This window comes from Nelusetta ayraudi, unplaced genomic scaffold (assembly GCF_046127955.1).
Source record: "Nelusetta ayraudi isolate G7.1 ecotype Tasmania unplaced genomic scaffold, CSIRO-AGI_Nayr_v1 ptg000042l, whole genome shotgun sequence".
NCBI lineage: Eukaryota > Metazoa > Chordata > Actinopteri > Tetraodontiformes > Monacanthidae > Nelusetta > Nelusetta ayraudi.
In genome coordinates this window covers 4,146,311-4,165,000 of record NW_027466092.1, presented here as the reverse complement: position 1 = coordinate 4,165,000, position 18,690 = coordinate 4,146,311, and the positions used below count along the sequence as shown (strand labels likewise).

At 47.9% G+C, this 18,690-nt stretch overlaps 1 protein-coding gene and 1 long non-coding RNA gene across 5 annotated transcripts in view; one reads left to right on the top strand and one right to left on the bottom strand.

Annotated features, from left to right (window-relative positions):
• LOC142893306 (uncharacterized) overlaps positions 1-17,485 on the top strand; it is a 42,291-nt gene extending 24,806 nt beyond the window's left edge. For all 4 annotated transcript variants that reach the window (XM_076033759.1, XM_076033758.1, XM_076033762.1 and 1 more), the window contains exons 33-49: positions 1-132; positions 1,400-1,581; positions 2,957-3,216; positions 4,064-4,301; positions 4,389-4,572; positions 5,312-5,438; positions 5,646-5,735; positions 6,452-6,637; positions 6,734-7,008; positions 8,276-8,418; positions 9,247-9,331; positions 10,682-10,787; positions 12,912-13,043; positions 14,428-14,640; positions 15,596-15,764; positions 15,901-16,051; positions 16,727-17,485. The exon at positions 1-132 is cut by the window's left edge and continues 11 nt beyond it. In XM_076033759.1, coding sequence (XP_075889874.1) covers positions 1-132; positions 1,400-1,581; positions 2,957-3,216; positions 4,064-4,301; positions 4,389-4,572; positions 5,312-5,438; positions 5,646-5,735; positions 6,452-6,637; positions 6,734-7,008; positions 8,276-8,418; positions 9,247-9,331; positions 10,682-10,787; positions 12,912-13,043; positions 14,428-14,640; positions 15,596-15,764; positions 15,901-16,051; positions 16,727-17,131 — 3,078 coding nt within the window. In that variant the 3' untranslated portion in view covers positions 17,132-17,485. The remainder of the gene's footprint in view (positions 133-1,399; positions 1,582-2,956; positions 3,217-4,063; positions 4,302-4,388; positions 4,573-5,311; positions 5,439-5,645; positions 5,736-6,451; positions 6,638-6,733; positions 7,009-8,275; positions 8,419-9,246; positions 9,332-10,681; positions 10,788-12,911; positions 13,044-14,427; positions 14,641-15,595; positions 15,765-15,900; positions 16,052-16,726) is intronic.
• LOC142893307 (uncharacterized) lies at positions 15,781-16,373 on the bottom strand. Its single transcript, XR_012927686.1, has 2 exons — positions 16,303-16,373; positions 15,781-16,099 (listed from the first exon to the last, which is right to left on the bottom strand). It is a non-coding gene; the product is annotated as an uncharacterized LOC142893307 (long non-coding RNA).
• Positions 17,486-18,690: the final 1,205 nt, after the last annotated feature.

Sequence of the window (18,690 nt, the reverse complement as noted above, 5' to 3'; positions counted from 1 at the left end):
GTCCTCCTCAGTCCCCGCTACGTGGCAACAGATGGTGACGTTGCAGGCTGGAGGGAGCTGTTCAGCAAGCTGGGAGTCAGGGACGGCCTCGTCATCCGCAAAGAGAGACAGACGCTCACTGCCAAAGACCTGGTGAGCCAAGCGTCCCTCGCCCGCAGTCCTACGCTGGTAACCGATCGAATTAGGAAAAAAAATAAATAAATCAAATGCAGTCATATTTAAAAACAGACCGGGGTCACCAATGAGTCCACGTGTTGTGTAACGGCTCAATATTTACTGGTTGCGTGGACACCGGAGGCGCGCTGGGATCTCCTGAATTACCGGCAAACATGCTGGTGATTAAAGGATGAGGATGCTGAGCATCGTAAATCACGCTTGTACTGGAGAGATCGATGTCTGCTTCATGGATGAGCGTAAAAAACAACAGCAGAGAAAACAGGTGTGCGTGTGTGATTGCATGCGTTACAGAAAGGTCGGTTATTCCTGTTCCCCTCCATAGTTCAGGCGACAGCTGACAGTCGCACAGTGGGCTCCCTGTAACGCCGCTCCCTGGCTGCATCAGCTACCATCCTGCTCGGAAAGATGAGATTACGTCAGAAATAATGCAGTTATACCAGCGCAGCGATTGTCCACGTCTCCTTTCATCACTCTAGACATTTTCATGGCAGGGCCACTTTAGTTTGGTTTTTAAAGTCATGTGAACCATGTGGACAATTTGAAAGTGTAAAGACATCAAGTACATTGAATATCTATCTATCTATCTATCTATCTATCTATCTATCTATCTATCCATCTATCCATCTATCCATCTATCCAGCCATCCATCTATCCATCTATCATCTATCATCTATCATCTATCATCTATCCATCAATCCATCCATCCATCCATCCATCCATCTATCTCAGAATAAACTTCATTGTCCCCCAAGGGGGAAATTTGTCTTGGACTTTCAGTGCCCATCGGCCACAGTACATTACAAACAAACCATACATTGCATTATTTCAACAAGATAAAACAATCAACCAACACTTTGTGTGACAGCCGTCACAGTTTTTCACTAGTTTCCAGAGAAATTGCACATGAATTTAAAGTGACTTGCGCATTAAGCAATCTACAGACTCAAGGTTAAACAAAAATCAATTTATCTATCTATCTATCTATCTATCTATCTATCTATCTATCTATCTATCTATCTATCTGTTCATTCACACATAGTGGGAAGATTCACAATATCCAATTCATCCACTCAATAAATGACTTGTCATCTCGCGTTAGTCTCAAATTGTAAGTGATTGCCCAAGAGGCCTTAGAAATCTTTTTTTTTTGTTTGTTTGTGTGTTTTTTATTTTCCATCATGTCTTGTGACTACCAGCTCCTTCAGAGTTTCTATTTCTCCAGGAATCAAGTCCCTGGTCAGTGGAGAGCAAGACGTGGAACCTCAGTCCAGGGGAGGCCTGCGAGCTGGACGACTACCCCTGCGAGGAGTTTCAAGCCCTGGCCACGGCCGAGCTGCCAGGCTCTGTTCTCCTGAGGCAGAGAGAAGCCCTGCTGCAGCTGCTGGCCGCCAACTGGGACACAGGGTAACCACGTTTCCACCTTCCTTCCTCCGCCTGTCGCTGCGGCTCCAGCCAGGGCCACACACGGCCACTAGTCCGCTGTGGTGCCTGGGAAGCCTAATGGACGGTGATGGCTCTGTTAATGGCTTCAGGGTTAGTGAGGTTCAGCTGCTTTTTTCTCCATCATTTCTTCTCCAGCCGTTAAGTGTTTACCGAGGTAAAGTGGGGACGTTGTCCGCCCGGGCCTGCGGCCTGTTGGAGGGGACCGCCGCACGTCTGGCTCTTTGTTTGAGGGCACAGCCCCACCGCTCTGGGGATTAATTCATTCACACGAGCCTGCTGGTGCAGACGCAGTGTACAAGTCAGAAGTCGAATCAGAAGGCTTCTCCCAGGCAGCCTTTTATATCAGGGCCGCCTGAATAATTAACGCATGACTTTTACGTGATTGAATCATTTATCGCTTTTGCTTAACACGTTATGCAGAGCGTTTCCACAAACCCTGACACGCTGTTTCATCATGCACGCCTTCATGTAACACTTTCCACGGCGTTCACCTTCGCCTTCAAAGGCTTCTTCTTCTTCTTCTTCTTCTTCTTCTGAATTTCAGACCGCATCGTTTATGAGTCTCGATCAGACGCGGGAGGGACGTCGTCTCGCGCGCGTCGGCTTGTTCCTTTGATTGTTTGTTTTGAAGGCGTGGACGTGAGCCTTGATATTATTTTTTCTAACCATTAAAAGAAACTTTGATAGGTCGCATCGTGATTTTAATCAGCTTGCATGTGAAAGGATCGTAACAAATGGTGCATATTCTTACGCAGAGAGGGTTTGTAGTACGTAGGACTCCACAATTTTGGGCAAAAATACAATCATTTTTTTAATTTCGATCACGATCTTTTGGTGAAAGCACAAAAACAACTGAATAAATTATTGGTTTTACACAGTAAAGCTGAAAGATAAATCCCCCGCCCCGAGTTTCATGAAAAACTCTGACGATTTTTTCCGAGTCCTATAAACGGATTGTGTGTCAATGCTGAGCTTTTCTCAAGCAAGCGGTGACTTGTCAAGACCCAGAGCAACAACAGCTAATCCCTCATTTCCAGCCAGTGGCCGACCCTGCTCTGCCCTCTATTACGTGGGGTCCATTTCACGCAAGTTGACGTTTCTCGGGACCTCGGTGAGAGAATTTTCTCACCGCGTTAAACTCTGCGGCCAAATGTGGGTCACGCATGCTCAGGCGCTTCTGCCGTCGGCAGTGGCGCGAGGAGCCGTGCAGCTCCAGCCGCGGAGGCCACCGTCCTGCGGGAGCCGCAGTCGCTTCGCCAAAGCTTTTCGCCGTTGATCGCCGGTCCAAAAAGCATTTGTCGTTGACCTTTTTGCGGTTTTCCCCCTGTTCTCGCAGACACCGCTACTCGCAGTACCTGACGGCTCAGGTGCTCGGCAGCGACGGGAGGGAGATCAGGACAACCAAGTCCTCCTTCCAGCACTGCCTGCGCTCTCTCAAGTGGCTGCCGGCCTACCGGCCGCTGGAAGGAGACCAGGTGGAGAGGAGCTACCTCCTGCCCAGCTCGGTTTACCTGAGCTCCCGCGACGTCCACAGCCTGCTGGGGAACCACGTCTGCTACGTGGACATCAGCCCCTGCCAGTTCAGCATGGAACTAGGTAAAACCCCAGCAGTGCTGGAGATCTCTGCCGCCTGTAGCCGCTGCATATTGAATGAATGAATGAATGAAAATCTTGATTTTGAGCTTAAAAATAAAACAAAATATAAAACAAAAAACAAAAAGAATGCAATAAAAAAAGAATGAGAACATTGATCCTCTCAAAAACATTCAAAAAGGAGTAGGAAGAAGTACTTATTTGCCTCTACCCCTTATTATTAATAGTAATCATGCTCCACATAAGCAGTTTCAATTATAAATATGAAATAACACAGCAAGTTTTTTTGGACACCTGGTGCTTATGTGGTGTACTGTATTGGTGAATTGCACATAAAATCCGTCTGCCACTGCAGTTTGTTTTAGTGCACTCACCAACATTTACCCACATGCTGCACATGCACTGTTCCACCTCAGAACTCGATATATAATCAAGCTGACGCCCCACTGCGACACATCTGGAGTATAAGAAGCACAAGAATTTTGTTTTCTGATTTCTCTAAATGAACAATAAACAACAAAAGAATTTCTATTTGTTTGTGTGCCTCTGATGTAGCCAAACCACTGCAAAACACACACAAAAAAAATTCTCCGGCAAATATTTAATGAGAATAATTGGAATTGGGTCAAATTTTAAGGGTGTCCAAAAACCTTTTTTCTCTCCTGTATGACGTCTAGACGCTTGGTCGGCTTTTTTGGCACAACTTCACCAAATGGTGAAAAGTCCTGAAGGGGTCTGAAACAAACACTTGCAGTCTTCTTCATTATACAGACTGCGTATCTTACTGCTGCTTTTTCGACCTCCTCAGTCATATTCTGACAGTTTCGCCACACTTTGCCTCTCCTTCCAGGGATGCGGCACAACGTCTCAGTGGAGGACCTGATAAACTACCTGAAGAAGTGGTGCATCAAGCCAGCAGCCGATCCCCAGGAGCAGAGGCCGGTGGAGGACGAGCTGGAGGGAGCGGATTTCACCTCCACGGTGGAGCACATCCACCAGGTCTACTCCTACCTCTACATAAACTGCTCTCAGGGCCGCCTGAAGGAGCTCTTCCAGCACAACCCGGCCGTCTTCATCGAGTACAACAGGCAGGTGGTCGTCCGCGTCGGTTCGCTCCGTCTGATCTCAGCCTGACCGCTGGGCCGCAAGTCAAACTCTGTCCTGCTTTGCTGCAGACGGGATGGAAAGTGGTGTTCCGGCCGTTTCTACCACCTGAAGGAGGTGTGCTGGTCTGACCCCACCGCCATGTTCCAGCGCTACAAACAACTCACCCACGCACCGGACTGCCCCATCCAGGAACCCAAAGTCCTGGCTCCCTTCTACAAGCAGCTCGAGTGCATGAGAGACCTCTTCCTCAAAGTAAGTGGCTTCCACTGCCTCCGAAGGCCGATACACGCTGCGCAATTTTGGGCCGTCTCAGACGAAAGACGACCGCAACGACTCACAATGGGACAACTTTAGGACCAACCACTTCTAACCAAGCGGTGGAAATGCAGCAGGAAATGATGCAGTGATAGATTGATAGATTGATAGAGTAAGTTTTGTATGTATACATACATATACATATATCTATGTTTACATATATGTGGTCCTACAGTAGGCTTGCATGTGGAAAAGGAGGGAGACAGGAAGAGGACAATAAAAAAGTGTGGCTGAGCTAAGTGAATGTCCTGGCCTGCCCGCAACCTGATTCTGTCTTTTAAAGATGACCTCAAACCACTTGACTGGCATTTGCCTGTATCGCTGCTGGGAAGGCAGTTTTTCCTAGAATGACTCTAAAAGCTCTCAGCCTGCGGTCTCGTCCTAAACTCCCGCTTGTGTTTTCTTCAAACAAAACACATTGTCTCAATTCTGCAAACTCATGCAGTTGGCCTACAGACAGATAAGATAGATAGATAGATAGATAGATAGACAGATAGATAGATAGATAGATAGATAGATAGATAGACAGACAGACAGACAGATAGACAGACAGACAGACAGACAGACAGACAGATAGATAGATAGACAGATAGATAGAACACTCACTCAGTCACTCGTCAGTGACATGATCATTCCCATTACTGACACACATCGTCACTGCGTGTCTCTTGTCTAGCTGCTGAACGTGGATCGCAGCCCCAATATGAACCAGTACGTGGGTTTGCTGGAACTCATCTGTGCGTCGTCTCCCATACCAACAGCTGAGGTGCTGCAGGACGTGTCTGTGCTCTATGCCAGACTTGGTGAGTACATTCAGATCGCCGCTCTATTGTGTCCTGTTTAACTGCGACCCATCTGTCTGCTGCTCAGTGCCGCCGCGCTCGGCACCTGCTGTTTGCCGTCTTCATTTTGTTATGTGCTGTTCGTTTTTGAGTGGAAGGCACTTGTTGGTGTCAGTGTTAGTCGTCGGAGTGGACTTTCAAATGACAAAGTGTTTCTATTCTCCGCAGCTCAAAAGTGCAAGATTCAAATGTCCGGTGAGCAGCAGGACAACAACTCAGAGTCGAAGCTTGATCACGGCTACTGTTCCACCTTGAAGGGTGAGTATTTGATACACTCGCAACTTTTTCCTTCACTGCTCTACTGCATTACTGTAAGGCAGCGTTTTCATCAATTCTGGCAGCGACGTTGTTTGCCAAGTAATATTGTAACAGGACTCACCCAGCCAGGACCCAGGAGTGCTGGATGTGGCTGCGTTCGCTTGGCGTCTTACTGATTATGGGGGTTCATCCTGATGCTTCTCAATTTGCCTGACTGCGATTTGCAAGTACGGGGTGGCCATAAAATGTCAGGACATCTCGTTATGACATTTGCTGCAACGCTGTGAGGTGAAACCGGAGGCGTTTTGCCAGTGTCACCAGGGACTCATCAGAAAATGTGTTGAGTTGAAAACAAGGAGTCAGAATCTAGAAAAAAAGGTCTTGCAGTGCTTCTCGCTAGTTCAAATGCAACTTTCAGTTGTAACCTGCTGCCAGACATACAGCACACACACAGAAACACACACATCTGTCACTAGCATACCTTGAAAACCATAAAGTGTCACACATATAAACTTGCATTTTTTTTTCTGTTTCTGATTCTTGAATTTTTTTTTTTGATGGCATAAACCACAATACATTTTTATAGCATGAAATAAATCATCTTAATACAAGGAATAGGTTTAAAACATTTAATGTCGCCCATATATTAATTGAACTGTGGCATCTGGAAAGAAGCTTTTCCCTGATTCCACTCTTTCCTGTGGCGCCGTCTCCAGGCATGGTGTCCGATCAGAAGGTCTTCCCCACCAAGGACAACAAGTGGGTGAGCCTGGCTCACAAACCGATGATTGCGGACAGTAAGGAGCTGGAAAAAGTCTTCAAAGACCACAAAGAGATCTGCCTACTTCACCTGCCGCCAGCGGAGAGGAAGCCCGCCCACAAAAACAAGAGCGGAAACTTTGGTAGGGTTTCGCTTCGGTTGAATGCACAACTCGGTGTGATGCGTCTTGGTCTTCGACGCAGACGTTGTTGACCGTGCCGCTTTTTCAAACTGACAGCGCAAAGCGACCGAGGCGACGCGGCGCCGGCCTTCAGCGAGGACGACCGCTCGCTGTTCCTGAAGATCTGCGGGATCCGGCCCCTGTCGCAGTGCGTCAGGACCCAGCCTCAGACCGAGAACCTGAGGCCCAGCCCGACCGTGCAGGACACGGTGCACCTCCTGGTGCCCTACATCCAGAGGTTCCTCCGGCACCACGACGAGCTGGCCCGCGTCTACGCAGAGCTGCTGGAGAGGAACATCGGCGAGAGGTTGAAGGAGCTTTCCTTTGTGCAGGTCAGCAGTTCAGTGGCTGTTTTCAAGCCCTTCTTGCCTCCTCGCGATTGTTCAGCTCATTTTTGAGGGCAGCTCCTTTTCACGCAGTTGCTGTAAGGAGTCAAATTCATTGTTTTCTAATACTGACACGTCTTTTTTTGGTTCCTCCGCCCTTCACAAAAATATGTGCCAAACACGCAGTTGTGAAGCGGAAGGTAACGCAAAGATTCAACTCTGGCAGGAAGCTGGGAGGTTAAATTTGCTGTTGTCTTGAGCTCAGTTGTGTTTTTAGACAATGATTCACCAGCGCATTTCATACATGAGGGCAGTTCAAAATGCTTTATAGGATAAAATGAGAAGAACATTTTGGGGGAAAAAACAACAAAAACACAAAATCAAGGACAGACTAACAATTAAAATGAAATTTTAAAAGATATAAATTAAATCATTAAGTGATTTACAATTTAAAATCCACCATTAGAACTGCTTCTTAAGTCTAGATTTACTAATCTGGATTGTTGGTGTTGACCTCACTTCCCTTGGTAGTTTGTCCCGTGCGTGCAGCATGGCAGCTACAGTAAATGCTGCGTCACCTAGTTTGATTTGCACTCTGGGCTCGGCTGCCTGGCCTAAGTCTGGCATCACAGTCGTCCTATGGGTTGTATTTTCTCATGGATTTTTCTATTGAGAGGAGTTCGGGAGGAGTTCGGAAGCATCTGGTGAGGGGGCGGGGCTTGTAAGCTGATCAACCATATCAACCAACATGGTGCAAGTGTGACTACTGTTAATAGTCATTTCAGGAAGAAACGTTGCTGTCTAACCCTGAGGAACTCTTCATTAAAATGACTGTAACTTTTTCTTTTTTTTAAATTGCAGTTTAGTTTCTGCTTTACTGCGTTCAGATTTGAACGTTCCTTCCATCGTAGTGTTCCTCCAATCAGCATTTTTAAAAGGCTAATGATGGTTATAAATGCTGGATCTTTTATACATAGTCGTCAGGCAGATTAACCTGGAATCTTTACACTAATAGATGTTGATGTGCCTCCTCTGAGTTCCTCTCTGCGAGGTTCAGCAGGCAGCTCCCCCGCAAGCAGTCTGGAATGATGATTGGATGATGATGATGATGATGATGATGATGATGATGATGATGATGATGATGATGTTGTTGTTGACTCGTACTCATTAAAAAAAAAACATTTCAGATCTACATCACTGCTCAGATATGTATACTTGGTTCCTTTGAAAAGAAAAGTGTGTTTCCATGACGGAGATGTTTCCACGTCTGCAGGTGGGGAAGCTGTACATTCACTACCTGCTGGAAGTCGGCGACAGCGAGGTGGTGGAAATGCAGGACATCCCGTGCCTGCTGAAGGACGAGAAGGAGCTGTACATCCAGAAAGATCACATCTCGGACACGCAGGAAATCTGCAGGTGAGGACGGGACAGAAGCTTATAGAAGACTGAATCAAGTTTGCATGGATATGAAATGTGTTCTTTGCGTTCGAGTCTCAGTGGGCAGCTGCTGCACGGATCCAAACCCGGCAGGTCAGACAGGATGTTGTCTAACCCGTGGGTCCTGGCAAATGTTACATTGAAACAGTTTTAATAAACAATATTAGCTACTGTTAAAAGATCGTCTACAACTTCAACAAAGGAGTAGGAGGAAGCTGAAGCTTATTAAATCCTAACCCCTCCCAAGAAGCCCTTTGAACTCAGCGAAGTTAACCAAGCCAGGCAGCTTGAAGACCTGCTGCAGGTTGTTCCAGCTTGCAGGGACAGAGGAGGAAAAGGCTTTTTTTTTATTTCCTCCACACAAACTCAGTCTGGACTGGAGGGACGACAAGAGCAACGTAGTCTTGTGACGGGAGGCTAAGATGAGAGGGTCTCCTTGTCATGTAGGTTGATAGACAGGACGAGCATTGCTTTGTAGATGAAAGCATAGCAGTGGACGGTGACGGCGACAGTGCAGTTGTAGCCACAGTCAAACAAACTTTGGGTTTGTACGGAAAATTGTGTTTTTTGCTTTTTGTGCCAGCTTGACTTAGTTTGCAGTAATGAAAAAAAATAGATTGTGATTTTTCACAGACAACCTGTCACTTTAATCTCATATGAGCCCCTGCAGAGCCCTGCCGGGGTTCAAGACGGCGCCACCTTGACATTCTGCGAATCCAGCGCAACACTGGAGGGATGTCGCACTGCTTTTAAACATGTGATCAAATGCATTCTTGATGATTCTCTTCTCTGCCGTGTGTGTTTCAGTGAGCTGGTGAAGCTCTTCTGCACCGAGCAGAGCCACAGGAAGGAGCTGGCGCTGTTCCTGAGAGGCCTGATCACCTCGCTCGATGTGAGTGATGAGCGACGCCTTCGAACATCCACCAGTGATCTGCAAACAGAGTTCACCCAGCCCCACATCCTCGCCGTTTATTTCACTGTACCGAGCCGGCGCTGGCCGCTGCTTATTACTAATGGGCCGTTTTTTTCCCAGAGGGAACGGGAAGTCGCGTTCATCACACGGCGACGCGCTCTCGCCTCCGCGGAGCCTCAGCTCGGATCGGACCGCGAAGAGGCCGCGCGCTGATACTTTGATTTCTCCTCGGCGGTCGTCCCAGTTTTCTTAGCGCAGCTGCTTCTGTGTCACGTGGGTGGACTGAGACGCTCAGGCAGCCAATCAGATAGCGGCGTCCGCGTGAGTCGCGTGGATCTCTGCAAAATAAATAACACGGTCGCTGGATTAAAAATGTCTGTGGTGCGATTCTGAGGCTGGGCAGCTGTTTTCACACTGTGGTCAGACTGGAACCTCGGAGCCCCACACATGACAAGTTGGGGGCAGGAATCGGTGGCCACAATAGGATATTATAAGATAACATGCACAAAATACTAATTTGTCCCCGAAAAATATTAATTGTTCCCACGAAATATTGATTTATTCTCACAAAATACTATGTGACCGCGAAATAGGTCTAACATGCACACAGAATACCTAGAAACTGCAGTAGCCTTTGGGACTTCTTTATAAGTGTCCTTTCTTATTATGCTCTTGTCAATATCTTGTCAATATGTCACACGTTTAGTCAGTTCTTTCATTATGCTTGTGTTATTACATTGTTAACTTGTGTTATTACTTTATTAGAACGGGTAGCTGATGTGAACAGACTGCCCAGACTATTTTGTGTCCACAAATTCTTATTTCCTGAGAACAAATTAGTTTTTTGTGCACACGTTTATATGTATATCGTGGCCGCAATTGATTATTTTTCATTTATTTTCCCCCCATGTCATGTCTGGGGCTCCGTATGGAACAGATACGGGAGGCTTAAGAGAACTGGGGAAGTGAGTCCCCATGCGCCTATGATCACACAGTCAAAGGCTTTTCACGTTAATGGGCTCCTCAACATTTGAACCAGACGGGGCGTCCTTGAGGAGCAGGTAGAGCCGGCCAGCGTTCGCTCCTCACACAGTGTGGAAGTGCGGAGGCCGACTCGGCGCCGCTCTTCAGAGTTCTTTTACAAATTGCCACCGCTGATCTGACTCCGGCCTTATTTCACGCAACCGAGTAATGAAATTCCTTCTGCTGCGAAGGAGAAGAAATGCAGCAGGGACCCCTTTAAGCAAATGTAATAATATCCGACGTCGGGAATCCGCCTTGTTGTCGCGTCTCGCTGCCTCGGGTTATTAACCGCGTCTGTGCCTGCAGGACCGGCGAGCCCTGCAGAAGTTCCTGTTCAAGGAGGACGTTGGAGAGCTGCCCAGTGGGGAGGAGGCGTGGGAGGTCCCCGAAGCAGACTTCACCTTCGAGAGAGGTACCGCAGGCACTCTCTTCCACTTTTCCATTTCTTCCATCCAGTCCATTCATTCCTCTGGTTCTGAGCAGCGGCCGATGCTGAGGCCTAATCCCAAACTTTGGCAAAGCCTGAAGAAGGAAAAAACAAAACACTGAAGTTGTCCCTCAAAGCTTTTTGTTTGTTTGTTATTGTTTCACGGCAGTCTGCAACATGATACATTTTTACAAGTTTGGTTCTGTAGTTTTAATCTCTTTATAGTTTCCTTGTTTTGGACTTTTAGGCTTGGCAATGAAGTGGTTGTTCTGACAGGGCCAGTTGCAGACCTTCTCGCTGTCCCGGGACACCAATTTCATGTTCGCTAACCAACTAGCAACCAATTAACGGCAAATTTGAGCGAGGCGCTACGCCGGGGCTAGCCAGCGGTAGCGCTGCCTCCCTCTCCATAGGAAAAGAATGGGAGCGCAAAGCTTTTCCCCAACGATTATCATTAGTTTCTGATGAAACGTTTTGGACGAAAAAAAAATGTAAAAATGGCTCATTTCCAATGGATCCAATGGATTGGATGGGCCCTGATCTCCGATCACTTGATCGGGTCGGGACGTCACTACGGCTTAAATCTTCCCGTCTGCACTTAGAGCGACGCTGTTTAGCTCTTCTCAGTTGAAGTGAACGCATCTTCCAGTTGGAAGAGCTCGACTGTCTGCACTTCACTGCACCCTGAAGGCTTCCTGCTGCATAAACCGACGTGTTTTGGGATGTGACACATACAGCAGAGCGTCAGGAGGTCGAATGGCATCCTGACGCTCTGCTGATGAGAAGGTCACGGGAAAGGTTTTCACTCAAGACATCAGGAGACAGGAAGTAATATTCACAGCTGCTGTTGCTCACTCAAATCTGTAGAACACGAGAAGAAAAATGAAAAAGTTGGATGATGTAATTTTAAGAATCAGTTTTTGTGTACAAAGACCAACCATGATGCGTTGAGCTCTCGTTTGTTTTGGTTGAGGAGAGCGTTGAAGCTGTCTCCCACCAAAGTGTCACCCTCAGCCTTGCTTTCATTTTATTGTGCCGCTGTGAAAATACCAAGCGGTTCTGATAGGAGTCGCTGCAGATGCCTCCGCGCCAAATTTCACCAGCTGAAATTCTGAAAAAGTGTCAGAAAGCGTTGCTTTTTCCAGCGTGAGGGAGAATGTTTGGCAACAAAAGCCTTTTCAGCAGCAAAGTAGACATTGAGCGTCCGGGTTCACGTCCCGAACGAGCAGCGGAGCACCTCGAGCACCTTCTCATCTCATCGGCTCTGCCGGAGGTTTCCACGGACGGATTGAGCGAGACGGCAAACTTGCGAGGTTAACGGAGGCCGCGTGGAGATGCAGATCCTGCACATCTAAAGGCCAGCGTGACGTCATAGAGCAACGCAGCAGCCAGTGCGATGCAGGGGGCGGGGGTCTGTGACAAACCACTGGGAGCCCCGTGGGAAAGAAGCAGGGACACACTGACACACTTAAAACACACACCGGCGTGACTGCGGCCGGCCAGGCCGTACAGGACGGCCTTCGTCTTTTGGCGAGGTGCACTGGGGACGCACGCGTGTGGTGCCATCTCTGTGCGCTGGAGAGAGAGGCTGCAGCTCTTTTGACTGCTCGACTGCATGCGGAGACGACGCCTCTCTGACGCCTTCACTTTCATCTGCGGCTTCGCTCTGCCACACTTGGCCCAATTTCCAGCATCGTCTCACAGCGCTCGCTTGTTTTCCTCTCATTCCGATTCCTGCGCAAACATTCTCCCCTTCGCACGCACGCACGCACACACACACACACACACCCACACAGATATCTGATGGATTTCTCATATGTGCTAATTTGGGTTTGTTCGCTGTTGTGTGCGGTGATATGAAAGAGCAGCTGTTACCAGGGCTCCACGGAGTGAGGAACGCACACACACACACACACACACACACACACACACACACACACACGTCCTCCCCCATTAATATACCGGCTTTAATAAGATCAAAAGACTTTTTCATCACCAGTCTCCACAGTTTTCCTTTAATCCAATCTTTTCTCCTTCTCTGCTGTTTTTCTTTTAACTGCGTTAAAGAAAAAAAAATGTGTGTGTGTGTGTGTGTTTTTTTTCCCCCAGCACTGTCAAGGAGCAACTCCACCGCGCCGAGCGCGGAGGAGCCGAGCCGCCCTGCGCCAGAGGATGGGGAGGAGGGGCTGGCGTGCTGGCCTCCTCGCTCCTCCGTTTCCAGCACAGGAGCCGCTCGCAAAGGTACGAGAGGTCGAGCCGTCGGCTGAACGCGGCTGGGCGGAGACGCCAGCGTCTGGCAACCGAGGCAACGCAGGCCTGTGCACTGCCACAGTTTCCGTCGCATTTGATTAGAAATGCAGGTACTACCCAGAAAATTAGAATATCCTGAAAAGGTTGTTGTGTTTCAATATATTTCAAGTTTTTATTTCTTTGGATTTTGCTGATCAGGTCTTGCAGCCAAAAACCAACTCAAATTTTATAATAATTTTCTGAGTTTGTGGGTTTGTGGTTTTAATAAGCTGGAAATCTTAATCAGCAAAGTTACAGCAAGGAACTGCTTGAGAGGTCAATTTGCGTGTAATGGCTCAATAAAATTTGTTGGTTTCATCTTTTATGTTAAATTGCCAAAATAAAACAACTTTTACTTGATATTCTAAGTTTTGGGGTAGTACCTGTATGTATCCACTCGCACGTGAAGGAGTTGTGCAGGCAGGCATCATGAACGTGATCATGAAGTGGGGAAACTAGTATCACTTTGTTGACCCATACAAGTAACCGTCCGTTGTTGGTAAAACTGCTCCATGGGAGTTGTAGTTCTACGTGCATACTATCCATCTCAATTCAACTATTTAAGAACTACATTTCCTGGTTCAAATGGATTTCACCATAAACGTGTTAACTTAACTGTCCAGCCGGGTGTGCTGCTAAAGCGTTGGAACTTGCTAGCGCCAGTGCCACCACTTTAAAGAGTAAGCGTACGGCCCCGCAACGTGAGGCAGGAAGAAGGCAGTGATGCAGGAAGGTCAAAGAAGCAAAGCTAAAATGAAATAACTAGATGATAAAATAATAATTGTGTGTGACCCCCTACCTGCTTTTTCCCTGCACGTAAAGTGTTTAATCTATGAAGTTCTTATGAGTGCTACTTGAGTGTTGTGGCTCTCGAGACTTTGTAAAGGGTCTCGGTTTCGCTCTGGACGGACTTGGGATTTTTGATCCAGAGACTCAGTTGAGACTCAGCCAACACTGCAATGGTCGATGATGACAGTAAAGAATCCAGCCGCTGCCTTGTTTCGCTCGGTTTGCGACACCCAGAGTGACACGACCCCTTATGTTTTTAATTTATGAAGCATTGTATGAAGTTTTTTTTTTTTTAAAAACATTTCCAATTAGCTGCCAAATTATTGAACCGTGTCGAAAAGAAATGTTGCTGTTCCGTTTATGTAGAAGCAAAGTTGAATTTTAAAAAAAGGTCACTGGTTCTGTTTTGATGTGATTTTTCTTGCATCGGTCTTGGTCTTGTCTCCATCTCGATGCTCTCCGGTCTCAATCGTGTCTCGGTCTCAGCCTTGACGATGTCCGCGTAGATTTTCATTCCCGCTGACCTCCGCGTCCTTGTGGTCGACAGCTCGCTCTGACAGTGCGGCGGTGGACGCCGTCCTGAAGATGTGGCCGCCGCCCGCCCCGCCCAAAGACCCGGAGCCGGAGAGGGACGCCTTCCGCGGAGCGAGCGGCCAGCCGAGTCCCAGCAGCAGTGATGTCACCCAGCCACCGAAGGCCAGGCGACCTGCGGAGCAGCCCCCGCCTCAGAGGAACCACCCAGCACCACCAGGACCCCCAGGTGAGAGTCACCATGCTGCTGCTGCTGCTGCTGCTGCTGCTGCTGCTGTTAAGAGATAGAGCTTCACTTTTGGACACTAGTTTCTCGTAACAACGGTTAAATATGTCCATGTTATAAGCACAGCTTGGACTCAGATTGACTTTATTGATCCCGAAGAGAAATTGGTTGTTCATAGTAACTCAGTTGCATGCAGAACGTTTGAAAATCGCTGGGGTAAAAATAAAAAGAGTAAAGAATAAAAGTAATAATGAGAAAAAGAATAGAATAAAATAATCATAGTAAGTTCAAAGTATTAATATAAATGAGAGACAGTAACATAATTAGAATAGCTTTACCTCAGAGGCCATTTATTTATTATTTAGCTGCTGATCTCTTTCCAGTGAGACACTGCGGAAAGGTGCGCACAGAAAAGTAAAGTTAAGCAGTGATAATTTAAGACAAGAACAGCTGAGCTTCTCTTTGGGAGAGACCAGGATGGACAGCACCAGGAATAAGTCCATCAGAGGGACTTGTCAGATGTTTTGGAGACAGAACCAGAGAGACCAGACTGAGCTGGTCTGCACAGAGGAAGGACGCTGAATAAGTCGGCCCAGAAGAAGAGCAAAGAGCAGACTCGTGGATGCAGTGAAAGAGGAAGTGAGGCTACAGTAGTTGGTGTGATGGAAGAGGAGGCAGTCAGATGGAGCAAGATGATTGGCCGAGGATGTTGGAGCTGTGGATGCTTGGTGTGGTCAGCTGGTGGTTTTGGGATGATCCACTGCAGAGACTAATAGAGCAGGACCACGCAGCAGCCACACTGAGTCACACCCAGAGCGGCTTCAGTCAACACCGACACAGTTACTGTGACAGTGGGACCAGAGTGGGACCAACCAGACCTGTCGCCATCATAAGATTCACAGAACAGCATCCAGGTGTTAAACTGCTCCATTTATCCTCCCTGTGTGTCGCCTTCCAGAGCCCCAGCAGCAGCACCAGCGCCAGCCCACTGAGACCAGCCAACCCCCCGCAGACGGAGAGGAAACTGCTGCTGCTGCTGCTGCTGCTGCTGCTGCTGCTGCTGCTGCCAGACCTCCATCTGGTCAGCCTGTCGAGGCAGCCAGCAGCCCACCGCCTCCAAACAGCCTGTAGGCCTCCACTCCCCCCCTCCTGTCCCCACACATTTGTTAAACCAACTCCAACAAAATAGACAAAACAAAACAAACTACTGCTGACTTGTCGTGTTGCCCCCCCCCCCCCAACTCTTCCCCCTCCTCCCCCCAGGGTCGTCCCCGATGCTGTCGTGCTGTCGGGGACGTTCCAGGGCAGTGCTGCAGCGACGGAACCTTCTCGCCCTCTCAACCTGGACTTCCCTCAGCTGAGCCCTCAGACCACACTGGAGGACCTGGAGCTCCACTGCCAGAGACCCACCACCGTGAGTACATCCACCACCCGTGCAGCATCTAGCGCCAGGATCTCCAACCTTTCTGAACCCGACAGCTACTTCATGGGTCCTGAGTCACAGGAAGGAAGGGCAGCCAGTTCGCTAAACTCTCCTGAGATAACACGTTTTCTCAGTTAGCCTAGAGTTACATGATTGTTAATGATAGTGATCTGTGTAAAGACACTGATCACATTAATGGGTTCTCAATAATAATCAACAAGGACTTGACAAGGTTGGATAACCTGTCAGTTTTTAAACCAGATAATTCCATATTTGGATGTGTGGGCGGTAGCAGAGGGGAGATTTGATTGGTCCCCATATATATATATATATATATATATATATATATATATATATATATATATATATATATATATATATATATATATATACATATATATACACACATATATATATATACATATATATATACATATATATACATACACACATACATATATATACAGTACATTGTTGAATGCTCACTGCATTTCTCTACTTGTGACGTGCAATGACAGTGACAATAAAGTTGAGTGTAATCTCATTTAAATGAATCTAATCTCATCTAAACAAACCTATTTTTTTAAACGACTGACCTTGGATGAGAAATAGACCTTCGCGGTAGCGTTTTCCGTCTGCGAGAACCTGAACCTCTTGCCACCACAGGTGGTGCTGTCGGACAAGCCGATGGACTTGACGGCCATCGGCGTGTGGGGGGAGCAGCTGGTCAACTCCTTCCTGTGCGACTGGAGGGACGGCGCCGAGCCCGGCCGGCCCACCCAGGTCCTCTGGTGCAACGGCAGCGGGGAGAGCGGCCAGCCGTACGACTTCAAGCTGTCGTTCGGGCCGTCCAGCGTGGTGTACGTGGAGGTGAAGGCCACGGTGAAGCGCGACAGGTCCTTCATCCACCTGTCGGCCAACGAGCTGGACTTTGCCCTGCGGGAGAGGGAGCGCTACCACGTATTCCGGGTGTACAGCGCCGGAGACGCCCAGAACGCGCGGCTGTGTCGCATCCAGAACCTGGCGCAGCACCTGCACACTAAAGACCTGGCTCTCTATCTGTTTGTGTAGGGCCGTGTGTGTTTGTGTGTTTGTGTGTGTGTGTGAGTGTGTCGGAGACCTTTAGCATTAACTTATACTCACTTTACAAAGCATCCTAAACGTAAATTGTCCCTTTGAGTTCCATCTTCTCTGCACTGACTCCACACGTACCTCCTCCGACCGATCGTCACTACTGACTTTGCACCTTTCTCTGTGTTCTGTCTGTTCCAGACATTTTTTTAGTGGACTAAGTCAATGAGTAACGTGGTCTGGTTACCATGCAATTTCTTTTTTAGCACTGAGTGTCTTTCACTGTGTCTTTTTCCCTACCTCCTTTTTTAAACTGTGGTCTTTCTGTTTCTGAAATAAACATTCCTGTAAGCACATGGTGTTCGGCTGCTGGCTCTCTAGACACACCTACACACCCCACACACACCCTGCCCTCCATTCTGCACGGCCAACCAGTGGACGGTTCAAGTGCATGTCGAGGGATTTTGCGGAGTAGACGGGTGCAGGAGAGATGAATGCGATTGAAGGTCCAGTGTGTAAAATATTTCAGGAAGCCCACCTGACAGCGTGTTTGGTATTTAGGGCAGTGTCAGGTGGTGCCAGATGGCAGCTAACTGGCCTTATTGCTCCATGTATATTCTTATATATATGAAAACCATTCAAAGGGTAGAAAAACCAAATGACTTATTGTACTGCGAGTACACACTTTTGTATGTATTTATGGGCTGTATGTTGAGCTTTTAGCAATATAACGGTTATAAATGAAGCTAAATCTCCCACACTGGCCCTTTACAGCAGAGCTGCGAGGCGACACCGAGCAGAAGTGCAGTCGCTCACCGGCGGCTCCCATCGTTCCTGGTAATTACACTGTCGCAGGCGGCGTGCACGACCCGCACGGCTCCATTAATCCAGGAGCTCTCAGCAGCAGGTCCCTCCTGCAAACTGGAAACAGTCCCGCAGGCTTTCCCACAGGTAACCAAGACAGAAAGAAGCAAACCCAGGAGTGTCACCCTCCTTGATGTGTGAAAAGCTCTGGAACACGCCACATTTTATTTGTTCAACCGCCTCAGCGTGTGTGTGTGTGTGTGTGTGTGTGTGTGTGTGTTCTGGCTCCAGGACTGTGATGTTTACAGAGCAGGAGGCTTGTTTCCCCCCGTGTGACAGTATTGGTGGAGAGGCTGAGCCACCTCGGGGGACAGCCAGTCCCTATTCTCATCCTGTGATGCAACAGCTTGGTAACCGGAGGGCTGCTTTCTACAAAGAATCAGTCATGGCTGATGTATCACTGAGAGACTCAAAACGGAGATATATATATGTGTGTGTGTGTGTGTGTGTGTGTGTCTGCATGAATATGTGAGCTGTAGACATAACGTTGCGTTGTGTTACCCAAAAACAACTACAGGCTGTTTATAGACGCCTTATAAAACGCGTCCTTGTTCTGGTGTAAAGTGCGAGGGGGCTTAATCACAAAACATAAAGCTGCTGTTTCACAACTGCAGCAAAGTTTATTAACGTTCCGATGTTTTACTGCAGGTTCAGAGGGTCGTTTTCGGGCCGACGTCAGATGACTGCCGAGTAAT